This window comes from Heterodontus francisci, chromosome 1 (genome assembly GCF_036365525.1).
Source record: "Heterodontus francisci isolate sHetFra1 chromosome 1, sHetFra1.hap1, whole genome shotgun sequence".
Lineage (NCBI taxonomy): Eukaryota > Metazoa > Chordata > Chondrichthyes > Heterodontiformes > Heterodontidae > Heterodontus > Heterodontus francisci.
The window spans coordinates 74,796,946-74,816,563 of NC_090371.1; the positions used below are offsets into that span (position 1 = coordinate 74,796,946).

At 44.6% G+C, this 19,618-nt stretch overlaps 1 protein-coding gene across 1 annotated transcript in view; it reads left to right on the top strand.

Annotated features, from left to right (window-relative positions):
* The window catches only part of golph3a (golgi phosphoprotein 3a), a 91,211-nt gene that overhangs the window by 48,563 nt on the left and 23,030 nt on the right, over nt 1-19,618 (top strand). The window contains exon 2 of the mRNA XM_068031995.1: nt 13,360-13,491. Within this exon, the coding sequence (XP_067888096.1) occupies nt 13,360-13,491 (132 nt within the window). The remainder of the gene's footprint in view (nt 1-13,359; nt 13,492-19,618) is intronic.

Genomic DNA, 19,618 nt, shown 5'->3' on the forward strand with positions numbered 1-19,618 from the left:
ATTAGGAAGGCAAGTGGAATGTTGGCCTTTATTGCAAAGGGATTGGAGTATGAAAATAGCTATGTCTTGCTACAACTGTACTGGGCATACCTGGAGCACTGCGTACTGTTTTGGTCTCCTCATTTAAGGAGCAATATACTTGCATTCAGAATGTTTACTAGGTTGATTCCTGAGGTAAAGGGGTTGTCTTATGTGGAAAGATTGAGCAGGTTGGGCCTATACAGATTAGAGTTTAGAGGAATGAGAGGTGATCTTATTGAAACATATAAGATTCGGAGGGGGCTTGACAGGGTAGATGCTGAGTGGACGTTTCCCCTCGTGGGGGAATCCAGCACTCTGAAACACAGTCCCACTTAAGATGGAGATGTGGAAGAGTTTCATCTCTGAGGGTCTTGAATCTTTGGAGTTCTAGACCCCAGAGTGCATTGGAGGCTGGGTCATTTTATAAGAATTTAAAAGAGTAATGGACTCAAAACTAACGCTTGGGGAAACACCACTGTAAACCACAACCCAGTCTGAAAAACACCCATCCATCACCATCTTTGCTTCCTGTCACTGAGTTAATTTTGTATCCATTCCACCACTTCCCTCTTAATTTCATTTTCTTAATGAGTCTCCTGTGTGGGATTTTGTCAAATGCCTTCAAAGTCCATACATACATCTTCTGGACTACCGTGATCACCTTTCTCTGCTATCAAAGAATTCAATCAAGTTAGTCAGACAGACATGTTTTGCCTTTAACAAATCCATGCTGACTCTCCTTGATTAGCCCATGCCTTTCCAAATGAAAGTTTATGTTGTCCCTGAAAATGGTTTGCAATAATTTCCTCACCACCAATGTTAAGTTGAGTGGTCTGTAATTTCCAGCTTTATTTAGTTTCTTCATCAGTGGTATAATATTAGCAACCTTGCAGTCCTACAGCACCACTTCTGTATCCAGTGTGGTTTGAAGGATTGTGACCAATGCCTCTCCTTATTTCTACCTTTGCTATCTTTAGTAACCTTGGATGCATCCCATCTGACTTTTCAGCTTCTTAAAATTGACCTTTCCCCAACTGAGCACTTTTATTCCTGGTCTAACTTTCACTTTTAGTATGTCTTCTCTATCTATTACTATCCTGTCCATAACTTACTTTCTTCTTAATCTATCTTGGTTTGAAATTAATCATAAAACACGAGCACTGGTGTGTGCCCTCTGAATTAATACTGTCTTTTGTGTTACATCCAGGTATGAGTCGAGGAGAAAAGTGACTTTAGCTATCAGATTCAAATACCTTTCCATTTTTAAGCACATGCCCTAACCTTATAAAGCATAGCAGCTAATAGATTTGTTCAGTAACATTGTGTGCCATGTCTCACAGAGAAGGCAGTCTGCTAGCCTCGTGTTTGTTGCCCGACAAAAAGCACACTGAATTCTGCAGCTATAGTTTTAGTCTAAAATGTCATTAGAATTAGAATTAGAACATTACAGCGCAGTACAGGCCCTTCGGCCCTCGATGTTGCGCCGACCTGTGAAACCATCTGACCTACACTATTCCATTTTCATCCATATGTCTATCCAATGACCACTTAAATGCCCTTAAAGTTGGCGAGTCTACTACTGTTGCAGGCAGGGCGTTCCACGCCCCTACTACTCTCTGCGTAAAGAAACTACCTCTGACATCTGTCCTATATCTTTCACCCCTCAACTTAAAGCTATGTCCCCTCGTGTTTGCCATCATCATCCGAGGAAAAAGACTCTCACTATCCACCCTGTCTAACCCTCTGATTATCTTGTATGTCTCTATTAAGTCACCTCTCCTCTTCCTTCTCTCTAACGAATCTTTTAAATTTGTATGATTCATAAGCACTTAGCTATTCACTTCACAGCACAATACATAAAATCATAAGAAATAGGAGCAGGAGTAGACCATATGGCCCATTGAGCCTGCTCTGCCATTCAGTCTGGTCATGGCTGATCTGCTTCAAATCCACTTTCCTGTCCGCCCTCCATATCCCTTGATTCCCTGAGACACCACAAATCTGTCTATCTCAGCCTTAAATATACTCAATAATGGAGCATCCACAACAAAGAACAAACAAAGAACAGTACAGCACAGGAACAGGCCATTCAGCCCTCCAAGCCTGCGCCGATCTTGATGCCTGCCTAAACTAAAACCTTCTGCACTTTCGGGGACTGTATTCCTCTACTCCCATCCTATTCATGTATTTGTCAAGATGCCTCTTAAACGTCATTATCATACCTGCTTCCACCACCTCCCCCGGCAGCAAGTTCCAGGCACTCGCCACCCTCTGTGTAAAGAACTTGCCTCGCACATCCCCTCTAAACTTTGCTCCTCTCACCTTAAACCTATGTCCTCTAGTAACTGACTCTTCCACCCTGGGGAAAAAGCTTCTGACTATCCACTCTGTCCATGCCGCTCATAACTTTGTAAACCTCTATCATGTCACCCCTCCACCTCCGTCGTTCCAGTGAAAACAATCCGAGTTTATCCAACCTCTCCTCATAGCTAATGCCCTTCAGACCAGGCAACATCCTGGTAAACCTCTTCTGTACCCTCTCCAAAGCCTCCACGTCCTTCTGGTAGTGTGGCAACCAGAATTGCACGCAATATTCTAAGTGTGGCCTAACTAAAGTTCTGTACAGCTGCAGCATGACTTGCCAATTTTTATACTCTATGCCCCGACTGATGAAGGCAAGTATGCCGTATGCTTTCTTGACTACCTTATCCACCTGCGTTGCCACTTTCAGTGACCTGTGGACCTGTATGCCCAGATCTCTCTACCTGTCAATACTCTTAAGGGTTCTGCCATTTACTGTATATTTCCCACCTGCATTAGATCTTCCAAAATGCATTACCTCACATTTGTCCGGATTAAATTCCATCTGCCATTTCCCCGCCCAAGTCTCCAACCGTTCTATATCCTGCTGTATCCTCTGACAATCCTCATCACTATCCGCAACTCCACCAACCTTTGTGTCGTCCGCAAACTTACTAATCAGACCAGCTACATTTTCCTCCAAATCATTTATATATACTACAAACAGCAAAGGTCCCAGCACTGATCCCTGCGGAACACCACTAGTCACATCCCTCCATTCAGAAAAGCACCCTTCCACTGCTACCCTCTGTCTTCCATGACGGAGCCAGTTCTGTATCCATCTTGCCAGCTCACCTCTGATCCCGTGTGACTTCACCTTTTGTACCAGTCTGCCATGAGGGACCTTGTCAAAGGCTTTACTGAAGTCCATATAGATAACATCCACTGCCCTTCCTTCATCAATCATCTTTGTCACTTCCTCAAAAAACTCAATCAAATTAGTGAGACATGACCTCCCCTTCACAAAACCATGCTGCCTTCGCTAATAAGTTTTGTTTGTTTCCAAATGGGAGTAAATCCTGTCCCGAAGAATCCTCTCTAATAATTTCCCTACCACTGATGTAAGGCTCACCGGCCTATAATTTCCTGGATTATCCTTGCTACCCTTCTTAGACAAAGGAACAACACTGGCTATTCTCCAGTCCTCTGGGACCTCACCTGTAGCCAATGAGGTTGCAAAGATTTCTGTCAAGGCCCCAGCAATTTCTTCCCTTGCCTCCCTTAGTATTCTGGGGTAGATCCCATCAGGCCCTGGGGACTTATCGACCTTAATGCTTTGCAAGACACCCAACACCACCACCGTTTTGATAATGAGATAACTGAGACTATCTACACTCCCTCCCCTAGGCTCATCATCCACCAAGTCCTTCTCTTTGGTGATTACTGATGCAAAGTACTCATTTAGTACCTCGCCCATTTCCTCTGGCTCCACACATAGATTCCCTCCTCTGTCCTTGAGCGGGCCAACCCTTTCCCTAGTTACCCTCTTGCTCTTTATATATGTATAAAAAGCCTTGGGATTATCCTTAATCCTGTTTGCCAATGACTTTTCATGACCCCTTTTAGCCCTCCTGACTCCTTGCTTAAGTTCCTTTCTACTGTCTTTATATTCCTCAAGGGATTTGTCTGTTCCTAGCCTTCCAGCCCTTACAAATGCTTCCTTTTTCTTTTTGACTAGGCTCACGATATCCCGCGTTATCCAACGTTCCCGAAACTTGCCAAACTTATCCTTCTTCCTCACAAGAACATGCTGGTCCTGGATTCTAATCAACTGACATTTGAAAGACTCCCACATGTCAGATGATTTACCCTCAAACAGCTGCCCCCAATCTAAATTCTTCAGTTCCTGCCTAATATTGTTATAATTAGCCTTCCCCCAATTTAGCACCTTCACCCAAGGACTACTCATCCTTATTCACAAGTATCTTAAAACTTATGGAATTATGGTCACTGTTCCCGAAATGCTCCCCTCCTGAAACTTTGACCACCTGGCCGGGCTCATTCCCCAATACCAGGTCCAGTACGGCCCCATTCCTAGTTGGACTATCTACATATTGTTTCAAGAAGCCCTCCTGGATGCTCCTTACAAATTCTGCCCCATCTAAGCCCCTAGCACTAAGTGAGTCCCAGTCAATATAGGGGAAGTTAAAATCACCCACCACTACAACCCTGTTACCTTTACAGCTTTCCAAAATCTGTCTACATATCTGCTCCTCTACCTCCCGCTGGCTGTTGGGAGGCCTGTAGAAAACCCCCAACATCGTGACTGCACCCTTCCTATTCCTGAGCTCCACCCATATTGCCTCGCTGCACGACCCCTCCAAGGTGTCCTCCCGCAGTACAGCTGTGATATTCTCCTTAACACATAATGCAACTCCCCCACCCCTTTTACATCCCCCTCTATCCCGCCTGAAGCTTCTAAATCCTGGAACATTTAGCTGCCAATCCTGTCCTTCCCTCAACCAAGTCTCTGTAATAGCAACAGCATCATCGTTCCAAGTACTAATCCAAGCTCGAAGTTCATCTGCCTTACCTGTTATACTTCTCGCATTGAAACAAATGCACTTCAGACCACCAGTCCTGCTGTGCTCCGCAACATCTCCCTGCCTGCTCTTCCTCTTAGTCTTACTGGCCTTATTTACTAGTTCCCCCTCATTTATTTCACTTGCTGTCCTACTGCTCTGGTTCCCACCCCCCTGCCACACTAGTTTAAACCCTACCGAGTGACGCTAACAAACCTCGCGGCCAGGATATTTGTGCCCCTCCAGTTTAGATGCAACCCGTCCTTCTTGTACAGGTCTTATCTGTCCCTGAAGAGATCCCAATGGTCCAGATATCTGAAACCCTCCCTTCTACACCAGCTGTTCAGCCACGTGTTTCGCTGCACTATCTTCCTATTTCTAGCCTCACTGGCACGTGGCACAGGGAGTAATCCCGACACTCTGGGGTAGAGAATTTCAGAGATTCACACCCTTTGTGCGAAGAAGTTTCTCCTCATCTCAGACTTAAATGATCAGTCCCTTATACTGAGACTGTGCCCCCATGTTCTAGATTCCCTATTCAGGGGAAACAACCTCTCAATGCCTACCCTGTCAAGCCCCTTCAGAATCTTCTACATTTCAATGAGATCACCTCTCATTGTTCTTAACTCGCTGAGTAAAGGCGCAATTTAGGACAACCTTCTCATCGCAGGAACCAATCTAGTGAACCTTCGCTGTACCACCTCCAAGGTAAGTATATCCTTCCTTAGATATGGAGTCCAAAACTGTGCACAGTACTCCAGGTGTGGTCTCACCAAAGACCTGTACAATTGTAGCAAGATTTCCTTGTTCTTGTCTCTAAGCCCCTTGTAATAAAGTCCCACATGTCATTTGCCTTCCTAATTGCTTGATGTACCTGCATGCTAACTTTGTGTTCTTTGTCAAGTACATCCACATCAATTACTAGTTTTGCGCCTTATAAAAAAAAAATTCTGCTTTTCTATTCGTACTACCAAGGTGAATAGCTTCACACTTCCCCACATTATACTCATCTGCCACCTCATTGTCTACTCACCTGGCCTGTCTATATCTCTTTGCAGCCTCTTTGTATCCTCCTCACAGCTTGCATTCCAACCTAACTTTGTGTCGTCAGCAAACTTGGAAATATTGCTCTTGGTCTAAGTCATTGATATAGATTGTAATAGCTGATTCTTGCAGAACTGCAGTAGTTATAGCCTGCCAACTTGAAAATGCCCCGTTTATCCATACTCTTTGCTTCCTGCCTGTTAACCAATTCTTTGTGCATGCTAATATATCACCTCCAATTCCAGGAGCCCTGATCTTGCATATTTCTTTCGTGTGGTACCTTATCGAATGCCTTTTTTTGAAATTCAAGTATAATACATCTACTGGTTCCCCTTTATTTACCCCATTAGCTACATTCTCAGAAAAACTCTAATGAATTTGTCAAACATTATTTCCATTTTCATAAAACTGTGTTGCCTTTGCCTGATCATACTAAGATTTTCTAAGTGCATTGTTAAGACTTAATAATTTTCCTGACAGCTGATGTCAGGCTAATGGGCCTGTAGTTGTTTGTTTTCTCTGTTCCTCCTTTCTTGAATAGAGGAGTTACATTTGCTAACTTCCAATCTGCTGGGGCCGTTTTAGAATCTAGGGAATTTCATAACGATTTCTGCAGCTACCTCTTTTAGAACCCTAGGATGTTGGTCAGCAGGTCCTGGGGATTTATTGGCCTTTAGTCCCTTAAGTTCCTCCAATACTTTTTTCTCTGCTGTTATGAATTACCTTAAGTTCCTCATTCTTATTAGCCCCTTGGTTACCCTCTATTTCTGGTATATATGTGTCTTGTAATACAGGCTAGGTTTTGGTACAGGAGAAGGCAGATCTGTAAATCTGATTTTTTAAAAAAAACATTTGAAGATGAAGGTCTGTTGGATAACATTTTGATCCTTACAAGTGTTGGTATAGATTGGCAATAGTACCGCTTGCTGAGCAAACTTCCTGCCAATTTCTTTTCCATTTGGCAGTGCTGTGGAGGCCTACATTTTTTTTTAATTATTCGATCGGGGATGTGGCCATTGCTGGCTAGGCCAGCATTTATTGCCCATCCCTAATTGCCCTTGAGAAGGTGGTTGTGAGCTGCCTTCTTGAACAGTTGAAGTCCTTGTGGTGTAGGTACACCAACAGTGCTGTTAGGAAGGGAGTTCCAGGATTTTGACCCAGCAGCGGTGAAGGAATGGAGATATAGTTTCAAATCAGGATAATGTGTGGCTTGGAGGGGAACTTGCAGGTGGTGGTGGTCCCATGCATCTGCTGTCCTTGTCCTTCTAGGTGGTAGAGGTCGCAGGTTTGAAAAGTGCTATTGAAGGAGCCTTGGTGAGTTGCTGCAGTGCATTTTGTATATGGTCCACACTGCTGCCAGTGTGCATTGGTGGTGGAGGGAGTGAATGTTGAAGGTGGTGGATGATGTGCCAATCAAGTGGGCTGTTTGTCTTGATGGTGTCGAGCTTCTTGAGTGTTGTTGGAGCTGTACCCATCCAGTGGAGAGTATTCCATCACACATCTGAGTTGTGCCTTGTAGATGGTGGACAGGCAATGGGGAGACAGGTGATGAGTTACTCACTGCAGAATACCCAGCCTGTGACCTGCTCTCGTAGCCACAGCATTTATGTGGCTGGTCTGGTTTAGTTTTTGGTCATTGGTGACCCCCCCCAGGATGTTGATGGCGAGGATTCAGTGATGGTAATGCCATTGAACGTCAATGGGAGATGGATGGATTCTCTCTTGTTTGAGATGGTCATTGCCTGCCACTTATCAGCCCAAACCTGGATGTTGTCCAGGTCTTTCTGCATCTGGATATGGGCTGCTTCAGTATCTGAGTCGCAAATGGTGCTGAGCATTGTGCAATCATCAGCAAACACCCCCACTTCTGATCTTGATGATGGAGGGAAGGTCATTGATGAAGCAGCTGAAGATGGTTGGAACTAGGACGCTGCCCTGAGGAACTCCTGCAGTGATGTCCTGGGGCTGAGATGACTGACCTCCAACAACCACAACTATCTTCCTCTGTGCTCGGTATGACTCCAACCAGTGGAGTGTTTTCCCCCCGATTCCCATTGACTCCAGTTTTGCTACGGCTCTTTGATGCCATACTCGATCAAACACAGCCTTGAGTTCAGCTCTTTTGTCCATGTTTGGATCAAGGCTGTAATGAGGTCAGGAATTGAGTCGCCCTGGCGGAGCCCAAACTGAGCGTTACTGCGCAGGTTATTGCTGAGCAAGTGCCAATTGATAGCTCTGTCGACGACCTTTGCCATCACTTTGCTGATCATCGGGAGTAGACTGATAGTGCAGTAATTCACCAGGTTGGATTTGTCCTGCTTTTTGTGCACAGGACATACCTGGGCAATTTTCCACATTGCCGGGTAGATGCCAGTGTTGTAGTTATACTGGAACATCTTGGCTAGGGGCGCAGCTAATTCTGGAGTACAGGTCGTTCGCTATTATTGCAGAATGTTGTCAGGGCCCATAGCCTTTGCAGTATCCAGTGCCCTCAGTCGTTTCTTGATATCACATGGAGTGAATCAGATTGGCTGGACTGGCATCCGTGATGATGGGGACTTCAGGAGGAGGCTGAAATGGATCATCCACTTGGTGCTTCTGGCTGAAGATTGTTATGACCGAGGCGGGAGAAGTGCACTGTTAATTTAGTCCCACTTCTCCAGAGGTCACAACATATATTTAAATGTTCCCACTTAACCAAACAGTCAATCAGATGCTCTATTTTTCCCCAGAATAGAGCACACCGACCAGGTTTCTTTAATAAACAACACAATTATCCGTTTATTATACCCCAGGTCTTAGCCAATAATAAAGTAAACATACACACGAATTGATATATTAAAGCCCCTAATTTTTATCCTAACCCTCTCACACACGCACACAACCGGTTAACTGAAAAAAAAAGGGATTTTTGTTTACAGCTGTTACAAAGAAACAGAAGGAATAAAAAATAACTTAGACTGAAAAGAAGGTATGGAAGTCCTTTGTTTTGGCAAGGTGGCCCAAAGGTGAATAGGCGATTGTCAAAGGGAATCTTCCTAGAACAGTACTTTCCAGGCGATGTTAATCAGTTTGGGTAGGCTTTCAAAGAGATTCAGCACAGAAGGCTTCACGTAGGTCTTACATCAGGTGTGCAGCAACAAAGGTTTCAATTCTCACACATTCGATGCAAAGGTCCTTCCAAGATGCAAGGTTTCTACAAACATGCAGGATTTCTTCAAATACAGGAGGCAACAGTACAACTTGATGCAGGAATTCTTTAAAGATGCAGGGATTCTTCAAAGAGAGAGAGATATCAGCTGTCTTCTCCTGGCAGGCACATAGCAACTCCTCATTTCTGTTATAAAAACAAGAAGTGCTGGAAATACTCAGCAGGTTTGGCAGCATCTGTGGAGAGAGAAGCAGAGTTAATGTTTCAGGTCTGTGACCTTTCATCAGAACATCTGCCTTTTTTCAGGCCAAACACCAACTGGCTTTTTGACAGTTCAAAATGAAACTAAAACCTTTCCAGAGACAACCATAAATCTTGGTTTGTCATTCCCTTGTAAACATCCTTTTCAGAGTCACAAGCACAAAACCCCTGCTGGGTTATTTGCAAACAGGTGCTTTCCATACTAAGACTAATTTTCAATACCAGATTTTTAAATTCCACTAGCTGCCATGGTGGGAATTGAACCTGTGTCCCCAGAATTAGCCTGGGCCTCTGGATTGCTAGTCCAGTGACATTACCACTACGCCACTGCCTCCCCTCTGGAAAGGTACTGAAAAGGCTGTCTATGCTTAAGGTTGATAAGTCACCTGGTCCAGATGGCTAGCATCCCAGGTTGCTCAAGGATGTGGGGGTGGAGATAGTGGAAGGGTTTGCCACAATCTTCCAATCTTCCCTGGATATGGGGGAGGTACCAGAGGATTGGAGAGTGGCAAATGTGATCCCCTTATTCAAGAAAGGGTGTAAGGACAGTCCTAGCAACTACAGGCCAGTTAGTTTAACATCAGTGGTGGGTAAGGTTTTAGAAGCAATAATCAGGGAAGAAAATCAACAGACACTTGGAGAGGTTTGTGTTAATTAAGGATAACCAGCACAGATTTGTAAAAAGCAAATCATGCTTGACTAAGCTAATTTAATTTTTGATGAAGTAACAGAAGTTTAATGAAAGGAAACCGGTGGATATTACCCATATGGATTTTAAGAAAGCATTTGATAAGGTATCACTTAAAAGGCTAGTTAACAAAATTGAGGCTCGTGGAATAGGAGGGTTAGTGTTCAATTGGACAAAAACAATTGGCTTAGGGCAGAAAACAGCGAGTCTTGGTAAATGGTTGTTTTTCAGACTGGAGGATGGTGTTTCCCAAGGGTCAGTGCTGGGACCACTGCTTTTTTTGCTATATATAAATGACTTGGATCTTGGAATACCGAGTAGAATTTCAAAATTTGCTGATGGCCTCAAACTTGGAGATGTGGCAATGAGGATGATATGAACAGCTTGCAACAGGACATAGATAGGCTAGAGGAATGGGCCAGTTCCTATGAAGGGTCACTGACCCGAAACGTTAACTCTGCTTCTCTTTCCACAGATGCTGCCAGACCTGCTGAGTGGTTCCAGCATTTCTTGTTTTTATATTAGAGGAATGGGCAGACAGGTGGCAGATGAGATTTAATACTGACAAGTGTGAGGTGATGCATTTTAGCAGAAGGAATAAGGAGAGGCAATATATAATTAATGGCACCGTTCTAAAGTGTGTGCAGGAACAGAGGAACCTGGGGGTACATGTGTATCTATCTTAGGTGGCAGGACATATTGAGAGAATGGTTAGCAAAGACTCCATTTACTTGCAGACCGAGTTTCCTCGGAAGCAAGGTGCAGTTTCTACTGTGGACATAATCTTCATACGCCAGCTACAAGAGAAGTGTAGGGAACAAAGTATACCCCTTTACCTGACTTTTGTAGATTTCACTAAGGCATTCAACACCGTCAGCAGGACAGGGCTCTACAAGATTTTGGGAAAAGAACTGGCTGTCCACCTAAGATCCTCAGTCTCATATGCACCTTCCATGACAACGTGCATTGCATTGTACAGTTTGATGGCCCCACTTCTGATTTGTTTTTGAGTGAAGAATGGGGTGAAATAGGGTTGTGTCCTAGCCCCCACTCCGTTTGGCATCATCTTCTCAATTCTTCTCCCAAAATCTGGAATTAAAAAGCTAGTCTAATGGTGACCATGAAACCATTGTCAATTGTTGTAAAAGCCTTCTGGTTCACTAATGTCCTTTAGGGACGGAAATCTGCTGTCCTTACCTGGTCTGGCCTACATGTGACTCCAGATCCACAGCAATGTGGTTGACTCTTAACTGCCCTCTGAAATGGCCTAGCAAGCCACTCCGTTCAAGGGCAATTGGGGATAGACAATAAATGCTGGCCTAGCCAGCGACGCCCACATCCCACGAATGAATTTTTAAAAAGATACAGAAGGAGTCCTACTTGCACACTAGGTCAGACGGTAGGCTCTACGATCTATCAAGGCTGAAAGTGAAGACAAAAACACACCACAGCTTGATCATAGAACTCCTCGTCACTGATGATGCTGCGCTAGTTGCTCACACAGAAACTCTGCTACAAAGACTCATGGGACTGTCTCTCCCATTGTAACTTGTTCTCCTTGACTATAAGCGTCAAGAAAACAGTGGTCATGGGACAAGGAGTTGCATCTCCACCCCGATCACACTCAATAACACCCCACTGGAAGTGGTTAGCAAATTCTGCACCTTGGACAGACAATCTGTTCCTTGATGCAGAGCTCGATACATGCATAAGGAAGCAGCTACCACCTTTGGCTGATTCTGAAATGCGCCTGTGATAACACGAAGCTGACCCTTAGGACCAAGCTGATGGTTTCTAAGATCTGTGTTCTGAGCACCTTGCAGTATGGCTGTGAAACATGGATGAATTCCAGCTACCACGAAAAGAAACTCAATAATTTCTGTCTTCGCTGTCTGCGGCGCATTATGTGTATATCCTGGCAGGACAAAATCACATGCGGCAGTCCTCTCAAAGGCAGAGCTCCCAAGTGTGTTGGCACTAATTAAACGGGCGATTTTGGTGGATCAGACACATCCACAGGATGGAAGACGGTCACATACCCAAGGACTTTCCTTATGGTGAGGTGGGTGGGGCCAGGCAACTAGTGGGGCACCCAAACTCCGCTTCAAGGATCCTTGCAAGCATGACATGAAGACCCTAAATATCGATTATCATACCTGGGAGTCACTAGCTGGTGAAAGAGGGAAATGGCGACACATCCTATGGACTGGCGTGCACTACCACGATGACCAGTGGCTACAACAGCTTGACAACAGGCGCCAGTGCTGAAAACAACTCACAGTATCACTTGGCAGCTTCACATGCAGCATCTATGGCAGAACCTGCCTGTCCAGGACTGGCCTTCACAACCATCTGGAAAGGTGCACCAAGAGAAGATACCCCACCTAAATGGATTGGTTGCTGCGTGCCCATCATCTTTCGTAGATGGAAGGATGCCAACCTTAGCAAAGCATATAGGATCTTGGGCTTCATAAATAGAGGCATTGAGTACAAAAGCAGGGAAGTTATGCCAAATCTGTATAAAACTCTGGTGAGGCCCCAACTGAAGTTTTGTGTCCAGTTCTGGTCACCACACTTTCGGAAGGATGTGAGGGTCCTTGAGAGGATGCAGAGGAGATTTACCAGAATGGTTCCAGGGATTTTAGGTACAAGGTTAGGTTGGAAAAGCTGGGGTTGTTCTCCTTGGAGCAAAGGGGATTGAGAGTTTTAATAGAGGTGTACAAGATTCTGACAGGCTTAGATAAGTTAGACCAGGAAGAACTGTTCCCATGAACTAATGGTACAAGGACTAGGGGACACAAATTGAAGGTTTCGGCAAGAGATGCGAGAGAATAAGAACTTTTTTACGAAGCGGGTGGTAATGACCTGGAACAAGGGTGGTGGAAGACAAGATAAGCAATGATTTCAAAAGGAAATTGGATGGGCAATTGAAGGAAATAAACTTGCAAGGCTACAGGGATCAAGCGGGGGACTGGATTTCTTTGGAGAGCCAGCATGGATTTGATGGGCTGAATGGCCGCCTTCTGTGCCCTAAATGACTCTAAAGTCTGTATTACATGGACTGGAGAAAAGAACATTGAATCTAGGTTTTTAAAATGCTGAGGTGCCTGGAGAATTTAGGTGTCAGCAACCTGTTCGATTTGGTTTGTGACTGGAGAATACGTGTTTACGTTTATAAGCTTCAAATAGGGCAGATTTTTTTCTCCTTCAGTTTTGTGGGTATGTGCAGCAATATATTTTGTGGAATATGCAAATATATAAACACAGTTTCTTAAAGGAAGCTAACTTTAAGATTTTTGCTTGTGCCACAGGGTTACACATCATTTTGGAATGACTGCATCTCATCTGGGTTGCGTGGATGCATGTTGATTGAATTGGCACTAAGAGGACGTTTACAACTAGAATCTTTTGGGATGAGACGTAAAAGTTTACTAACGAGGAAGGTAAGGACAGTATTGGTGGCATTGCAATTTATGTAGAGTTTGTTTCATAAGGAGAAATAATCATACAAGCAGGCATTTCTTGCATATGTAACAACAAAGTCTTTTCATCTATTCATCTCAATTCTGTGCCACATTGCATGTCGAGGTGTTGGATCCATTTCTATTATGTAGCTACTATCTGCTTGAAGCTAATTTTGTATTTTCTTTTTGTAAAGATGAAAAGTACACTCAAATTGAGTCTTTTTAAAACAAACTGAGTCCCCCTTGAGTCTGTGTGCCATTTTAAAGTAAAAGGACATAGCATATTTATATTGGACACGCTGCTGTAGTAGTATCACTGCGTCTGTATATCTAGGACATGTGGAAAATACCTTCACACATATCCAAGTCATACTGTCTGCCAGCCTGTAGGTTTGCCCTTCAGATGAAGTCTTGATCTGATACTGATACTGATCTCTGTTTGCACAGGTGTCTGAGATACCGTGGCATTATTCAAAGAAAAATGGGGAGTTCTTTGTTTGCTAGCCAACATTCCTCCTTTACCAGTGCCACTGTAGAGAATGGGATAGATTCAGAACAGATCGAGCAGCTCAAAACTGGACATCCAGGAGGCACTGTGGACTATCAGCAGCGGCAGAATTGTGTTCAACCACAATCTGTAATCTCATGGCCCGGCATATCCGTCACTCTGCCATTACCATCAAGCTAGGGGACCAACCCTGGTTTAATGAGGAGTGCAGGAGAGCATGCCAGGAGCAGCACCAGGCTAAGAACATAAGAAATAGGAGCAGGAGTAGGCCATTCAGCCCCTCAAGCCTGCCCCGCCATTCAATTAGATCATGGTTGATCTGTCCCAGGCCTCAACTCCTCTTTTGGGCCTGCTCCACATACCCCTCGACTCCCCGAGATTTCAAAAATCTGTCTACCTCCTTCTTAAATACATTTAGTGACCTAGCCTCCACAACTCTGAGGTAGAGGATTCCAGACATTCGCCACCCTCTGAGAGAAGAAATTCCTTCGCATCTCAGTTTTAAATGTGTGTCCCCTTATTCTGTAACTATGTCCCCTAGCTCGAGATTCCCCCACCAGTGGAACCATATTCTTAACATCTACCCTGTCAAGCCCCCTTAAAATCTTATATGTTTCAATAAGATCACCTCTCATTCTTCTAAACTCCAATGAATAAAGGCTTACCCTGTTTAGCCGTTCTTGATAAGACAACTCCTTCATCCCAGCCTAGTGAACCTTTTCTGAACTGCCTCCAATGCTAGTTATATCCTTCCTTAAATACGGGGACCAAAACTGTACGCAGTACTCCAGGTGTGGCCTCACCAACACCCTGTACAGTTGTAACAAGATTTCCCTATTTTTAAACTCTAACCCCCGAGCAATAAAGGCCAAAATTCCATTTGCCTTCCTAATTACCTGCTGCACTTGCATGCCAACATTTTGTGTTTCATGTACAAGAACACCCAGATCTCACTGTACTGTGGTATTTTGTAGTCTTTCTCCATCTCAATAATAATCTGCCTTTTTATTCTTCCTACCAAAGTGGATGACCTCACACTTTCCCACATTGAACTCCATCTGCCAAGTTTTTGCCCACTCACTTAACCTATCTATATCCCTTTGCCGATATAGATATCTAAAAAGATACCTAAAAATGAGGCACCAACCTGGTGAAGCTACAACACAGGACTACATGAATGCTAAACAGTGGAAGCAACATGCTATAGGCAGAGCTACGCGATCCTACAGCCAACGGATCAGATCGAAGCTTTGCAGTCTTGCCACGTCCAATTGTGAATGGTGGTGAACAATAAATAACCAACCAGAGGAGCAGGCTCCACAAACATCCCTATCCTAGCCCAGTATGTCAGTGCAAAAGACAAGACTGAAATATCTGCAACCATCTTCAGCCAGAAGTGTTGAGTGGATGATCCATCTCAGCCTCCTCCTAAGGACCCCACCATCACGGTCTTCAGCCAGTTTTATTCACTTCACATGATATCAAGAGATGGCTGAGGGCATCTGATACAGCAAAGGCTATGGGCCATGACAACTTCCTGGCTGCAGTACTGAAGACTGGTGCTGCAGAACTAGCCATGCCCCTACCCAAGCTGTTTGAGTAGAGCTACAACACTGGCATCTACCTGACAATTGCCCAGGTATGTCCTGTCCACAAAAAGCAGGACAGATCCCATCCAACTAATTACCGCCCCATCAATCTACTCTCAATCATCAGCAAAGTGGTGGAAGATGTTGTCAACAGCACTACCAAGTGGCATTTACTCAGCACCAACCTGCTCAATGATGCTCAGTTTGGGTTCCACCAGGGCCACTGAGCTCCAGATCTGTTTACAGCCTTGCTCCAAACATGGACAAAAGAGCTGAACACCAGAGGTGAGGTGAGAGTAACTGCCCTTGACAACAAAGCAGCATTTGATCTGAGTGTGACATCAAGGAGCCCTGGCACTAAAAGATTGAACACGAACATAGGAACAGGAGTAGGTCATTTAGCCTCCTCAAGACTGTTCTGCTATTGATGGCTGGTCTGTGGCCTAACTTCATGCGGGCCTTTACCCATATCCTTTAACATCTTTGGTGAACAAAATCTATCAATCTCAGTTTTAAAGTATCAGTTGATCCTGCATCAACTGCTCTTTATGGGAGAGAGTTCTAAACATTATCTAACCATTTATGTGTAGAAGTATTTCCTAATTTCACTCCTGAAAGGTCTGGCTTGAGTCCTAGACTCCCTAACCAGTGAAAATAGTCTCTTTCTATCTACCCTAACTATTCCCCATATTATCTAGAAAACTTTGATCAAATCCCTCCTTAACCTTCTAAATTCCAGGGAATACAACCCTTTTAATTTAACCCTTGGAGTTCAGTTATCATTCTGGTAAATCTACACTGCACTCCCTCCAAATCCAATACATCCTTCCTAAGAAAAGACCAGCTGGTCCATCAAGCCTGCCATATAATGTGCTCTTGTGGCTTGTGCACTTCATCTTCAAACTGCTTTTTTCCCCCCCTACCAGCTAACCATTGGACATGCAGTCTCCTGGGAGTGGCAAGAAAAAAGGAACAAAGCTTAGGCCAAGTAAGGGACAAAAAACTCTCTGACCCAGGAGACTATGGTGACTAGGAGACACTGCTTTCTCCCCCCCCCCCCCCCCGCCCACCCTACCCCAAAACCACTTAGTTTCTGTATGAAGTTAGTTGGCAAGACAGGAGCTCATGCTGCTCTCTTTTACTGTTTGCAGAGGATTTGGACTGTCAGCACATGCTGCTGAGGTCCAAACCTTTCTGTGGAAAGAAGCACCTCTCAACATCTAACCTAGCTATATGCTTACTTAGCTTGATCTTCCCATATCTGTCTATGACAGAGTTTAATCCTTTCATTATTTTAAATAACTCGATTTAATCTCCTCGAACATTTCTGCAGCTTCTGATTTGCTCAACTGCACCTTCACCTCCACCTGTGATGCCCTAGTCCCCATATAAAAGATAACTCTCTCTCACCCTCGTACATCTTGCTCCCTTGGTACATCTCACTCCTTTAAGTCCAAGGGATGCAGACTTGAAAGGATGTGGCAGACAACTGGTTTAGTCATCCATATCCAGACCACTTAAACCACTATCTGATTCTGCTGTCGTCTGCTAAAATTGCTCGTTATTCTAGGATCATCTTGGAATACAAAGATAACCGTGGGGTTCTTTTCTTCAAACTGTCGTCTTAAACCGCTCTCCCTTCCACCCTCACCTCCAACAATAAGTACGAGGAGCTCATGGACTTCTGTGTCACTAAGATCCAGACCATTCAATCAGCTGCCTCTGCTGCGTCCCTCCCTTCCACTAGTCCACTTGGCCATGCTTCCTAGATTGCTCTCCCCTGCCCTTGCCCTGAACTGGCATCTTTCTCTAGTTTCTCTTCCATCTCCGCTCATGCCCTCTCTGAGCTCATCTTGTCCATGAGACGCACCTCCTGTTCTCTCGATCCTATTCCCATTGAACTGCTGATCGCCCAACTTCCTTCCTGGTCCTCATCTTAGCTGATATTGTAAACTATACTCTCTCTTCAGGTGTTGTCCCTCTCTCCTTTAAATCTTCCATCATCACCCTCTCCTCAAGAAACCAACCCGTGACCCCACTGCCCTTGCCAACTACATTCCCATCTCCAACCTCCCTTTCCTCTTGAAAGTCCTTGAACATGTTGTCACCTCACAAATCCGTTCCCATTTTCCCCAGAACTCCATGCTTGAATCCCTCCAATTAGGTTTCTGCCTCTGCCACAGTACCGTGCAGCTTTTATCAAAATCACAAATGACATCCTATCGTTCCACCATTGGCAGCCACGCCTTCAGTTGCCTAGGCCCCAACCTCTGGATACCCTCCCTACAGCTCTCCATCTCTCCACCTTTCCTCCTTTAAGACACTCCTTAAAATCTGTACCTTTGACCAAGCTTTTGGTCATTTGACCTAATATCTCCTTTTGTGGCTCGGTGTCATACTTTGTTTTATAATGCTCCTGTAAAGCACCTTGGGATGGTTTATTATGTTAAAGGCACAATATAAATAAAGTTGTTGTTGTTGAAGTATTCGGAATAAAAAGCCCAGCTCTCAGTCATTGAGTATCAATCTCATTATGTACTGTACATGAGCAAAGAAAAACCTACTTGACCTCGTCCTCACCAACCTACCTGTTGCAGATGCATCTGTCCATGATAGTATTGGTAGAAGTGACCACTGCACTGTCCTTGTGGGGGCAAAGTCCCATCTTTGTGCTGAAAACACCCTGCATCATGTTTAGTGGCACTTCCACCATGCTAAATGGGATAGATTCAGAATAGATCTAGCAGCTCAAAACTGGATATCCCCGAGGTGCTGTGGGCCATGAGCAGCAGCAGAATTGTATCCCACCACGATCTGTAACCTCATGGCTCACCATATCTCTCACTATCATTATCATCAAACTGAAGAACCAAGCCTGGTTCAATGAGGAGTGTAGGAGAGCATGCCAAGAGCTGTACCAGTCTAAACTAAAAATGAGGTACCAACCTGGTGAAGCTACAACACAGGAGTCAATACATGATAAACAACAGAAGCAGCATGTTATAGACAGAACTAAACGATCCCACAACCAGCAGATCAGATCGACGATCTGTAGTCCTGCCAAATCCAGTCGTGAATGATGGTGGATAATTAAACAACTAATAGGAGGAGGAGTTCCATGAATATCTCTATCTTCAATTATGTTAAAGCCCAGCACATGAGTACAAAAGGCAAGGCAGAAAAGATTCAAGAGAATGGTTCCAGGAATAAGATACTTCAGTTATATGGATAGGTTGGAGAAGCTGGGTCTGTTCTCCTTGGAGAACAGGAGGTTTGATAGAGGTGTTCAAAATCATGGGTCTGGACAGAGTAGATGGAGAGAAAGTGTTCCTATTGGCCGAAGGATCCAGAACCAGAGTACACCGATTTAAGGTGATTGGCAAAAGGAGCAACACCGGCATGAGGAAAACCTTTTTACGCAGTGAGTGGTTAGGATCTGGACTGCACTGCCTGTTAAGTGTAGTGGAGGCAGATTCAATCAAGGCCTTCAGAAGAGAACTGGATAATTATCTGAAGAGAAAAAAATTTGCAGGACTACAGGGAAAAGGCAAGGGAGTGGGACTTGGTGAGTTGCTCTTGCAGAGAGCTGGCATAGACACGATGGGCCGAATGGCCCCCTTCTGTCCTGGTTATTCCATTAATTATTTGTAACCATCTTCAGCCAGACGTCCCAGTGGATGATCCATCCTGGCCTTTTCCTGAGGTCCCGCCCATCACAAATGACAAACTTCAGCCAATTCGAATCACTTCACATTATATCAAGAAACAGCTGAGCACTTGGAATACATCTAGGTATGCAGGCCACGACAACATCCTGGCTGTAGTGCTGAAGACTTGTGCTCCAGAACTTGTGCCTCCAGGTAAGCTATTCCATTACGGCTACAGCACTGTCATCTACCAGACAATATGGCAGCTCACCACGCCTCCTTAAACAGCACCTTCCAAACCCACAACCTCTTCCACCTAGAAGGACAAGGGCAGCAGACGGGTGGGAACACCACCATCTGCA